The following is a 12,029-nucleotide window of genomic DNA, read 5'->3' as shown; positions in this document are numbered from 1 at the left end:
TCGAGCCCCAAGTTGCCCCCAACCCCACACTTGGGTGTGCTCTCTTAAAAAAAATCTAAAATTGGGGCACCTGGGTGGCTCAGTGGGTTAAAGCCTCTGCCTTCGGCTCAGGTCATGATCCCAGGGTCCTGGGATCGAGTCCTGCATCGGGTTCTCTGCTCAGCGGGGAGCCCGCTTCCTCCTCTCTCTCTGCCTGCCTCTCTGCCTACTTATGATCTGTCTGTTAAATAAATGAATAAAAAAAAATTAAAAAAAAATCTTAAATTACTCTAACAAATGTGTTGCATGGCTATTACCTGCCCACTGTACTTGCTGGACACTCAAGGAGTTGAGAGTCTAGTGGTGCAAAGTCCACTTCGTACTTATGTATTTAAGGGCAATAACGCACACACGTATGGATTAGTACACGAACATCCACCTTGGGGGGATCTGAGCTGAGCTGTTTCCTGTGTTTCCAGGAGATGGCCAACGTGTTGATTCAAACCCCGGAATCAGCCCGACGTCCCGTCGGTTACCACCTGTTGTATCCGTTCTCCCACGTCCCCAGTGATGCTTACTGCTACCTCTCTCCTATCCGTTCTGGGCTAAATGAAAGGCATCATGCGATGAACGAGCATCGTTTCCTCCCAAACTCCCACAACATGAGTACAGGGCTGGAGAAACAGTTATTCATTAAAGTCTGAACTGAATCTTGTCCTCTTGTATCGGGGTTCCAGAATTGCCATATTCATTCACCCAAGTCAGCAGCTGTGACGCGCCGGGTGCCGGCCGCGCACCAATGATGGTTCTGTCTTGGGACCAGCAGGCTCCAGGGGGCATGCCATGAGCAAGGGAAGTACCCCACGTGCAGCGACGGAGTGTGGGAAAACCGTGGAAGAATAAAAGCTTGGTTTGTAAGAGGGAAAAATGGAGACGGTCACCTTTAGAGAAAGTCACGGAAGGGCCTATAGTTGGTCATGTTTAAGCTGGGATCGGAAGTGTGTGCAGGAGCCTGCCGAGGATGGAGTGTGTGTGAGGGAGCATTTTGGCAGATGGAGTGAAATACAGGAGGTCAGCGTGGAGGCGGGGCAGGAACAGAACTTGAGGGGATGGGTGTGCTCTGCATGACTCCGGGTGGTGAGTGGGCAAGGGAAGGAGGTAGGGGACAGACCACAGAAGGCCTTATCAGCTCTGCTGAAGATGCTGGATTTTCTTCTAAGGAGATGACAAAACACAGAAGGATTTTTAGCAGAGCAGGTATACCCCTGATGTTTCAGAGCTCACTCCAGCTGCTCTGAGGAGAATGGGGCGGGGGCTAAGTGTTGGTACATGGAAAATGGGTGGGGGACAGATGTGCAGGAGAGAAACGGTGGTGGCTTAGATCATGCTGGCAGTGAGGGAGAGAAGGGGGCTCAGGCTACATTCTGGGGTTCTGATTATACGAGATCAGGCGATCTGCCCACAGAGGGTGAGAGGGGTCTAGGCTAGCTGTCCTGTTTCTGGTAGGAGGATGGGGGGTGGGTGTTGCCCTTAGTGAGTCAGTGAATACTCGACAGAAACATGTTCTTGGGGGTGGTTGGGTGGGTTGGGGGGAATCTCTGTCCCTTTGGGCCCCTTCTGCCCAAATAGTCTCTACTACAGGCTGACACTGAGTGTCTGGGAGGGTGCGGGAACGTTTCTGCCAACAAGCTTCTCCCCATTCTCCTTGGAACTAAGAAGTAGGAAAATATGTCCAACGGATGCATCTCTTAGGCAATGCCCTTTCTTCCCCATCAACCAAACAAACAAAAAACGAACCAAAAAACACCGGTAGAATCCATGGTCTTCTGATAGCCTCAACACAAAGGGGTTTGTGCCTCCACAATTTAGCATTGGGTAAAGAGCAGATTCAACCCGAGTTCAAATTCTGCTGAGGCTAAATGCCATTTGAATGGCCGTAGGCGAGTTATTGACCTTTTAGAGTCTATTAACTCATCTGTAAAATGGGGACAGAGCCCTCTATGGTCATGGTGCAGGGTAAATGAAACAGTGGACATAGAGGCTCAGCACATTGCCTCCCGTGTACTGTACAGTTGTGATAGAGATAATATTTGGGGGGATACAGAGTCTACGTAACCCCCGTCTGGAGGACTCAGGCATACGTAGGTTCTAAGGGAAAGAGGGAAACCGCTTCTGCATTCAGACACAAGTGTGAGGCCTAAGACCCTGTGCACAAGAGGAACATGACTTGAGGGAGGGCCTTGCTGGGCAGGAACAGGTGGCGACAGACTGACAGTTTTGGTCCGAGTGGATCCTGGGAAGGAGATAGGAGAGATGGGTGCACACATCTTTGGTTGCATCCATCCAGGAATGGGGGAGGTTGGTGACACAGATGGGTGGCTTCTTAGGACCCTGCTAGGGAGAAGCCCTCAGCAACTCGGATTGCAACCACACTGAACAGGGCAGGATGGAATCACGGGGCAGGCCTAGAGGGAGGAGGTGAGTGAGAGGGGGTGGCTTGACCTGCAAGATTCCGGAAGTTCCCCAGGGCCTGTGGGGGGCTGGAGCCTGCTGGTTCCAGAACACGGTAGCTCAGTGTGTGGGTCTCCCCAGCTCAGCTGTGCTGAGTGGTCTCACGCTGTCAGGTTGAAATTGGCTACAGTGGGAGTAAATGCCACAATCAGGCTTCTGCCCCACCCATCCTTAAACTCTGTCCTTAAATATTTATCATCTCACTTCTGCCCAGGGCCCTGGTGAGGGGACACAGAGCTGCTAGAGGGCCTATTCCCTGGGGTCCAGAAAAAGACAGCATTGATCAGGGCTTCTCAGGAGAAAGTAAGTGGCTGGGAGCTGGGCTTTTAGTGGAGGGTGTCAGCAGGATGTACCACAGCCCAGATGGGACCAGCCCCACCTGAGGCCAGCAGTCATCCTTGGGTGAGCTCCCAGACAATAGGGATCTGAGGTGTCCCCGAGGGGTCTGAGGCCCCCTTCTCCTTTATCGACAACCAAGTCGAGTAAGCACCTTATAACATAAAATGCCCCCTTGAAGCAGAACAAGAGGAGGAGAAGCCATCTCAAGGCTGTGTGTTTTCCTGGAAGAAACTGAAGTAGCTCAATGAGACTCTGTGGAACCTGAGGTGCTATAATGATCAAGTTCAAATTTTCCCAAGTTCTCCATTTCCCTTTTCTGCTGCCTGGTGAGGGTAGGACTTGAGGAGAAAGATTTTCTAGGAGATGAAGATGTTCTATTCTCTTTGTTCACTTCCATATTGCATGTAAACTCGCAACCTCGCTGTATACTAACTGGTGGTGGATATTATGAAAAACCTGAGAAAAGTTACGAATTCCTTAGCATTTGGTATGTTCCAGTGCAGCCCTGGCATTTTGTGCTGGTCTTTTCAGGTCCGTTTGTGGAATTTGCTCCCCTGGGAGGGTGGCGGCCCAGAGGGACACAGTGACCCAAGCACTAGCCAGAGGAGGACTTGCCGGCAAGGCCACAGCAGCCTAAGCCCTGATTTGGAGGGCGTAGTCCACAAGGCACAGATAAATGAGCCCTGACTGGCAGACTGCTTTGAGGAAGACGAAATACTAGAATCAAGGGCTATCTTTAGCCAGATACCATTCTGCAGATTCTTAGCCCCAAATCTGGCAACTTCCACTTATCAGGGCGGCTGTCATCTGTGCTTGGACCAAGTGCTTGTTAGCTTACACACTGCAGCTGGAAGTCTTGAAGAATGTAGGGGATCGGGGCATAGGGGTGGATGTTAAAAGAAGTCAAATCAACAGGGTCAGTCTGTGTCCCACTGTTTCTTCCACTCTGTTTCTCTCCCCCCCACAGACTGGCAGGGCTGCAGATGATGCTTTTATAGTATAGGTAAGGACCCATCCAAGACTCTTCTTTCCAGCTTGGGGACCATCAGCTGGGTGTTCATTACTCCCCCTGCTGGAGCCCCATGGAATGACGGGCTGCTCTCCTGAAGGCACGACCACCTCATTAGCAGCTCTGTACTCACTGTTCCTTCTCTCCCATCTCTCTTAAATAGCTTAAAAACATAGTATTCTTAGCTAAGCTAGGCTATAAGAAAACATCTTTCCCGCCCACCCCTCCTCCCATACACTCAGTACCAACAATTTAGCTCTATCTTCAGAACAACGTGGAGAACTCGGGGGTCCAGATCTGAAACCCCCAATCACTCCCACCCCTCCCTGACCTCAGAGAGGTCCCCAGGCCCCACGCCCAGCACGGTGGAGATCTAACCATGGGCTCTCAGAGGGGCAGCCCACAGTGCTTCTGCATCCTGTTTCTTTCTGTCAAAGTCCTCCTCCTGCTCCCATGACTCCTGTAATCTAGGTTCTTTCAGAGGAAAAGAAAACACATTCTGAGCAGCTTGCAGCCCCAAGATTGCTGTCATTGTTCCCAAAGTACTCCCACTTCTCTCCTTCCGGCCTCCACTTCCACTGGGCTTCAAGGCGCAGGAAGAGCCGAGTTACCGCTGATTTCACAGGTGTAGCTCAGGAGACGCCGTGGGCGTTGGCACCTGTGACCTCTACTCCTCAACAGGGCAAGGCCCTCAAGGGCATTCTGCAGAAATGATTCCCGGCCACGGAGACGACCTTATTCATGGGGCCATCTTTGAGGTGTGGAGATAACACTCCTTTGTTCCCCACTGGACAAAACCCAGACATTTTTCAAAAGAACGTACACGTGGCTCTCTCAAAGCCGTGCAGAGGTCAGTTGTAGGTTGTCGGTGGATGTCTGAGTTTCCCTCCCCTGTGAGCTCCCTCCTCTCTGAGCCCAGAGAGTTCAGCCTGCCTGTGTTAAATGATTCAGTGAGGAGGAGAGGCCCGTGACGAGGGTGGGTTGATCAGAGAGTTGGACTTAAAATAGGGACATGGTGAAGAATGGACTCTTTACTTTGCTCTAGAGAGAGACCTCTAGCAAGAAGACCCCTAGCCTGGGAAGGGTAGGCCTTGGGCCTCCTCTCTCCAGTTCTCAAGGTCAGGCTCTGTTTGGACCACTGCAGCAGGACAGGGCAGAACGGCCACAGAGAGCTGAACCACCTTGGCTCCATATTCAACCTCACCACTCAGGGCCTGGGCCTGGTTCTTGGTCAACAGCACTTCCCGGGGAGTCAGCCCCTCTACCCGCCCAAGTCACTCTACCACGTGAGCCTGCCCCTTGCTTCTGTAAAGCCAGTGACCATCTGAGATGCTCCTGTTTATTTGTTTGAGGTCACGTCCTCAGGAAAAACTAACTCCAAGCAGACCAAACCTTGCCTGTCTTCTCATCTCCCTGGGGCCTAGTGCAGCACCTGACTCCCAGGCGGCGCTCGGTCATAGTTTTCGGGGTGGTCTTCCTGCTCTGTTGGGGGACAGTTCCACAGCTGGGGAGGAGACTGCGGAGGGAAAGTTATTCCTAAAGGGCAGGCCAGGTAGCCCTGAGGGGGACGCAGCCTCTGAGCGCCACCTTCTCTGTGCTTCTGGGGACGGGTTGTGCGGTGTGCGGTGGCATCCAGTCTGGTTGTTTATGAGGTGCTGCTGACAGATGCTTAGGCCCCGAGCCCAGGAGGCAGGTGCCCTTCTCCTGTTTCTTCCATGGCGGATCCCTGTCCTTCTCTCCTTGCCGGGCTCCACTTGGTTACAGGAACAGCACGAGCAGCACACAGAACTCTCAGGCAGATGACGCCTACCTTCAGTGTCCTCCTCACTGTCATCACCATGCCCCAAAGAGGCCAGGTCACCTCAGGACCCCACACTGCCCTGGAGCCTCATTCTGGCCCCTCACTCCTGCCCACCATGCTCCACACGGCCTCTTCACTGAAAGTTTCCTATGTGGAGTCCCAGCTGCTCTGAAGTGCTTATTAGAAGAATCAGCTGGACTAGCAGCTTCAAAGTCACCCTTCCTGATAATATATCTGAGAGCCTTGGGTGCACCGTGTTTTAATCCAGGAATTCCATTCCACTCCATTCCATTCGATGTGTGTTTCCCAAACCCGCAGCAAGTTCCTAAACTGGGCAGGAACAACCCAGAGGAGACGGAGAGAGGGGGAGAACTTGGAGGAGCACTTTCAGCCCACAGATAATGGCTCTCAACTCTACCTATGGGAAGAGCCACTGTGCCTTGGTTTATGCCCTCCCTTGGGGTTTCTGGGCAAGCAGGTATAAATCACTCAGGGCATGGTAATCAGGCCTCCGAGCCTTCTTGAGGGACCATGTCTGGCTCTCTGACTGATCTTAGTAGAATCAGCCCACCCTAAGACTGCTTTGTGGTCTGCTTCCAGGCTTTTCCATTTCATGGGAGCATGACTCAGAGAGGCTTGTGGGTCTTGGGAGGGAGGTTATCAGTTGGATCATCTTTCATAAGAATGTGCTCTGTGCCTCCAGGCTGAGGCTCACAGAGTCACAGCAATATATAAATCACTTGGTTATAAGGGGGTAAAAGGCTAACGCTGGGATGTTTTCTTGCCCTGAGCTCCAGTTTCCTGGACTCTGGCCTATATTGGACTTGGCGTCATCCTTGGATTGATAGGGACATTAGAAAGAGCTCAAGTTCTTGTCCCGGTTTTGACTTGGTACTGAGGAGCTGTGCAGCCCCAGGCAGATCACTGTCCATCTCTGGTCTGCCACATTTCTCCTTAGTGAAAAGAGGAGATTGGAATAGATTAAGGTTCCTTGAAGTTTGTTTTTCAAAATCTTAGTCCCAGAAGACTGTCCGTGTGCAAAGCGGATTTGCTGCTCCTTCTTAGAGATTCATGGCCCACAACAACTCTTAAAGACTTGGTTAGTGTTGTTTAACCTGGCATCCCCCCAACTTACTGGACTGTGGAGCTCTTTCCTTGAGTAACACCCACTAGCATCCAGGGGATCTAGGGTTGCCCAGAGCCTACTGTGGAAAACAGAGAGACTGGCCATCACTGATACTTAGTGATTCTCCATGGGTTTGAGCAACACATGAAATTTCCAGCAGTGTGCTGCCCTCAGTCACAGCACTGCTCTCCTCACGGTGTCAGAGGCACGTAGCTGGGCCTGTGTGAGCCGTCACAACCCATTCCCACCTCACCGGCTGTAGCTCAAGCCCAGGCTCTGGATCTTAAAGCCTCCTGGAGACTTCTGGATGGACAGAACCTCCCCAGAATAGGGCCTCCAACTCCAGCACCCTCACCAGGCCTGTGTCTCCAAGGCCAGCACTGCATGCCAGTTTCAGTTCACAAAATCACTGAGGAAGGAGGTTTTACAATGGCCTCCTGCAGTTTATTTCAGGCTCAAACCCACATTTAAGTTTAAGCAAATCCCTCCTGCTACAGTGACAAGCCAGAATTCACATGTTGCTTAAGATTTATTGTGTGCCTGTTATAAAAGAAATGAACATGCTCTAGGGCTTCATTTGGTGGCAGAGAGGTCAACACACAGGAGTCCCTGGAGAGAGTAGGGTGTGCTGCTGATTCCTGCTGTGCTCCTAACCCCAGGGGGCCTCAGTTTCCTCCTTTGCTGAATGGGATCCCTGCTCTATTCCCACCTCTGCCGCCCCCCACCCCTGCATTCCTGGGGCATCAGGGGGCACAGAATCAACTGCTATGATGCTATGTAGTGGGTCCACATCACAGGCACACGAATTAAACCCCATGTGCTGGGGAGAAAGCGAGGGAAACAAATAAGACTTTAAATAGACCTCAATACGCAACAGGGGACGTGAAACCACTGCTCCCTAACCGGTCACAGCTCCCAAGTACGCCTCACAGTGTGGGCATCGCATCTCACTGTGATTTTAAAATGTTTAAAAATATCTACTTTTTCATGCATCACGGTCTTGAAATGCAAACCAACTACTTCATCTGGTACTGAACCAAGAGAGCGAACTCTGCCACCAGCCTGGGAAACACCGCCTGCCAGCATTTCTTCACCCGCGTCACGCTGGTCTCCCTGGGGTACCCTTCTAAGGAGTTTTCAAGGGTAAAAGTGTTGACTGTGTGCCTGCCACAGGCTGCCCTTAAGCCAGACCCTGCAAGAAGTGCCTCCTTTGTGCAGGTGCAGGGCTCCTGACTGGGAGGTCCCCGCCAGGGACGCTCCGCCCGGCCCGGGGAGGTGCGCAGAAGGCGGGCGGCGCGCACGAAGCCCTGCGTGGCCAGCCCCGCCTCCCCGGACGCGGGCCTGACCGGCGTGGACAGCGGCACGGGGCCCCAGCCCCGCAGGCGGTGACCGAGGGGGCGCGCCCGAGGTTGTAGTGGCGCGCGCTGCCGCTCCCGTCTCATTCATGCCGAAGCTCATTCACCCGGCGGCCCAGCACCGCACACGCTGTGCGGGGCAGTTATTTCTGGCCGTGAGCGCGCTTGTGAGCGAGGAGAGAGTGCCGGGGCGCGGCTTTCCGCTGCCCGCGGGGATCTCTCCTCTCCGGGCCCCAGTGCTCCCAGGCCTTGCGGGGGAGTGGGGGAGTGGGGGAAGGGCGGTCCTGGCTGAGCGCTGGGCAGGGCATCCTGCGGGTGCTTCACCTGCATCATCCTCCCCATCATCGTGCCTGACTGCCGCCTTTAAGGGACCGTTTCATGGCTGCGGTACAGATGGGCAGAAGTGGTAAGAAAAATGCCCCAAATCAGGGAGTAAATCGCAGAGCCGGACTTGGGAAACCCGTCTACCAGCGCTACCACAAAACCTGTTGCCTCTTTCCTGGAGGTGATTATTTGATTTCACTTACCTTGCTTCATCTTTAGGAGGTTTTCCTGCAACCCCAGCACCTGACCGAGTCCTCCTGGAACACGTGACTTGGATGCTCTGAGAAAGGCCCTGAGACCAGGCCAACCACTGCTTCTCCTGGCTCCGACCTCAGGCTTCTTTCCCAAAGTTTTGCCCTGATTTTCTCAACAGAGCTGTTCATACACACCCGCACCCAACTCATCCCTCCCAACACACTCTAGCTATCTGTAGTGTCATGCAAAGGTCACTGATGATGTCAGAAGTCTTGGGTTCAAATGCTCATAGAGACCAGCCATATCCAGGTCTGCAACCCTCAGCATTCTCTTTGAGTAACTGTGGTCTCATCTATACGATGGGAGAAATACTATTCACCCTACCAGCTCAGTGGGCTTGTCCTAAAGGCAACTGATTAGAGGCACATTAAAAACTGTAACTGCGGTCCCCATATCAGGTATTACTAAGCACTTTGTGTTATGGACCTATTAGATCTCATCTTTGGCCCTGGTTAAGGCTGGGTCAAAGAAACTGCCAGGAGCTGGGCTGTTTCCGGCTTCTGCTCTGGGAAAGATCATCTCTTTCCCCAGGAGAAACCTGCCTGACTCTTTGACCCTTCTCAGAGGCTTTCCTCATGATCAATTTTTCCAGCTCCAGAGCGAGCAGCTGGCCAGCCGTGCACTACCGCCAGACCAGCTCGAGCCCTGGCAGCTGCCTCTGGGAGCCTCGGGGTTAATGCTTGTGCGTCAAAGTTACGTGGAGAGAAGGGGCCACAGTGCTCATGGGGGTGGTGGAGAATCCAGACCTCCTTTTGCCATCTTCACCTGCCAGCAGAACTGGGGAAGTTTAAAGACAGGAGGGAGCTGGACGAGCCGGGGGAAGGTGAAGGCGTGGTCTTGTGACTGAGGGCAATGAGTCCTGCATCCTCACGCAGCCCAGGCGGGGCCCTGGAGCTGGAACCTGTCCAGGGCCCCTTGCCGGGAGGGACCGAGACTGGTCCGTTCTCCTGGGGGTTACAGAGCCACAGGCTGTTTATAAACTGCCCTTTTTGCCCACTGGCTCTCTTCATCCTCCCAATAACCCAGACAGGTAGGCAGAAGGGCATTGCTCCTTGCCAGATGGGGTCAGAGAGGTTAAGAGATGAAGGATAGGCGGGAGTTAGGGGTCCAGGCACGCGGGAGGTCCTGCCGCTCTGGATGGACATGGACAGCCCCTCCCAGCCTCAGAGCCCTGAGGATTGCCCCGAGAATGCAGCCTGCAGGCAGGCGTTGCAGGCAGGACAGCTACCGATATTTCGCTCCCCTCTCCCTCCTCAGAAGTGCTAACGGTCCCCACTCACGCCAGCCTTGAGGTGACAGCAGATGGCTCTAGGTGGAGGTGCCACCGGGCCCCCATTCAGACTTATTTTCCAAGGCGGCTACAACTTACCCTTGATACCACACGAGTCAGGCAAGACTGGAAATGGGGTTGAAATGAACAAAATACCCAAGTTCCTGGCAAAAGTGTTTCTTCACACACATCTCTAGGTGCCGCCTGCCTCCCACTAAGCCAGGAAACCTCCCCAAAGCAAGAAAAGAATGAGACTCTCTTACCCAGAGACTCAGAAGGAATGGTGCTCCTGGTGCTCCTACTCCAGCTCCCACAGGTCTGTGAGGATTAGCTGCTCCAGTGCCTTAACAATAAACCGAATTAAAGGGGAGGAATGCAGGGGTTTTCTTTCCCAGGACCGTAACCAGGCAGTCTTAAAGGGGAGGAATTGCATCTCCTGCCTTTTTCTCTGCTTTGCTTTCCCTCCCTCCAAGCAGCATTAAGCCTGGTCCAGAAAACTGCTTTTGCAAAGGTCCCTTTTATGCTGTGTGTGTGTGTGTGTGTGTGTGTGCGTGTGTGCGTGTGTGTGTGTGTGTGTAATTGTGTTTGCACTGATGTGTGTAATGGAAAGAGAGGGAGGAAGAATAAAAAACAAAAATAAAGCCTCATATTACAGGTTTCCATTGGCCTGAATGGGGTGATAACAGAAAATCAGAGAAGCTTTTTAGGACTGCCTGCCTCAGTTTCTCTTTTAACTACTCAGTTGCTGGAGTGTATTGTGTAAAAACACCATCTGGGGCAAGAGGCTATCTCCATTGGTTGAAATGAAGGGATTGAAGACCCTTCTGTGTCCAGTTGTCTCTTATAGAATGGGAAGAGAAGCGGGGGGACTCTCTGTTGGGTGGTTCCTCCCTCCATCTCTCATAGGTCTCCTCTCTCCTGTGTCTAGAAACATAGCATCCTGATCCCCAAATTCACCATCCTCCTGTCAGTCCTAACCCATTAGACCTTAGGAGATGACTGCCCTTCTTCTGGAAGCTCTTGCTGACTCTGCACCCCTGTACGCACCTCTCTATCCCACCCTTGAGCATCTCAGCCTCCTCTTGGCTGTTCCTTCCGTACAGGTTCCTTGAACTTCTGTCTTATGTCCCCTTGCTTTCACTTTCATTACTCTTTCCTTAATCTCTACATCCACATACAGGGTCTGTTATTGTCATTATGTGAATGTCCCGAATCAAACTCCCATCTGGGTTGTTGACCTTAACCTTAACATCCAAATGTCTGCTTCCATCCACAAATAATCCTGAACATGTAATAGTTTCTTTTAAACCACCCTTCTCCTGTTTTCCCAGCGAGGCTGCCGAGCTACCCTCTTCCCAAACACTCAAGTTAGAGAGCCGGGCGTTTTCTTTAGCTGTGTTGTCTCTTTCACTGCCTTCCAAATCCAATCAGCTGTCAGGCACTTTCAGTTGTTTCTTTGAATTGGCTTTTAAATTGTGCCTTTTCAATGTTTAAAAAATTGTTTGTGTTTTTTGAATAAATAGCATGTTCACATGGGCCAGAAATCAGAACTATATTGAAAGACATACACTGAGGTGCCTCACCCCACTCCTCTTCCCATCCACCCCTTCCCCTCCCTGCCCTGCCCCCTATAGGTGGCCATTCTTATTAGTTTCTTGTGTATCCCTCTAGTAGTTCCCATGGATGCGAGGGAATGAATAGATACAGACATGCAGATACAGATAGCTATCGATAGATATATATGGATATTCCCTGCCATTCTTTTTTACACAAAAGGCAGTAAGTAAATGCTGCCTCTTTTATATTTTCATCACTACAATTTTAATCCAGGCTCTCCTCCTCCTCTCCCTGGTACTATTGTGATGATTAGGCTCTAATTGGTCCCCAGGGGAGGTGGTCCATTGGGATAGCTAAAAGTGGCTCTGGAGAAGTTTTCTAGGTTAGACTCCTGGATGACTGGAGCTGTGGCCTTGGACAAGTGACTGACTGTCTCTGTGCCTCATTTTCCTATCTGTGGAATAGGATAATTCCTGAACGTACGTCATAACTAGAAGGGAGGA

General features: G+C 52.0%; 1 protein-coding gene across 2 annotated transcripts in view; it reads right to left on the bottom strand.

The window, feature by feature from the left end:
- Positions 1-10,488, bottom strand: part of CAMK1G (calcium/calmodulin dependent protein kinase IG) — a 29,639-nt gene extending 19,151 nt beyond the window's left edge. Inside the window, exon 1 of one of the 2 annotated variants that reach the window (XM_082701818.1) lies at positions 10,233-10,488. Coding sequence is in view for 1 of the 2 variants with exons in the window: in XM_082701817.1 (XP_082557943.1) it covers positions 8,648-8,657 (10 nt within the window). In the remaining variant the exon portion in view is untranslated. Of the gene's footprint in view, positions 1-8,647; positions 8,825-10,232 lie in introns of those variants that run through there. The other variant, XM_082701817.1, reaches the window with a different exon arrangement.
- Between the last annotated feature and the right edge of the window lie 1,541 nt (positions 10,489-12,029).

Source organism: Mustela nivalis, assembly GCF_964662115.1.
Source record: "Mustela nivalis genome assembly, chromosome: 16".
Taxonomy (NCBI): Eukaryota; Metazoa; Chordata; class Mammalia; order Carnivora; family Mustelidae; genus Mustela; species Mustela nivalis.
This window is presented reverse-complemented; position numbering and strand designations above follow the sequence as displayed.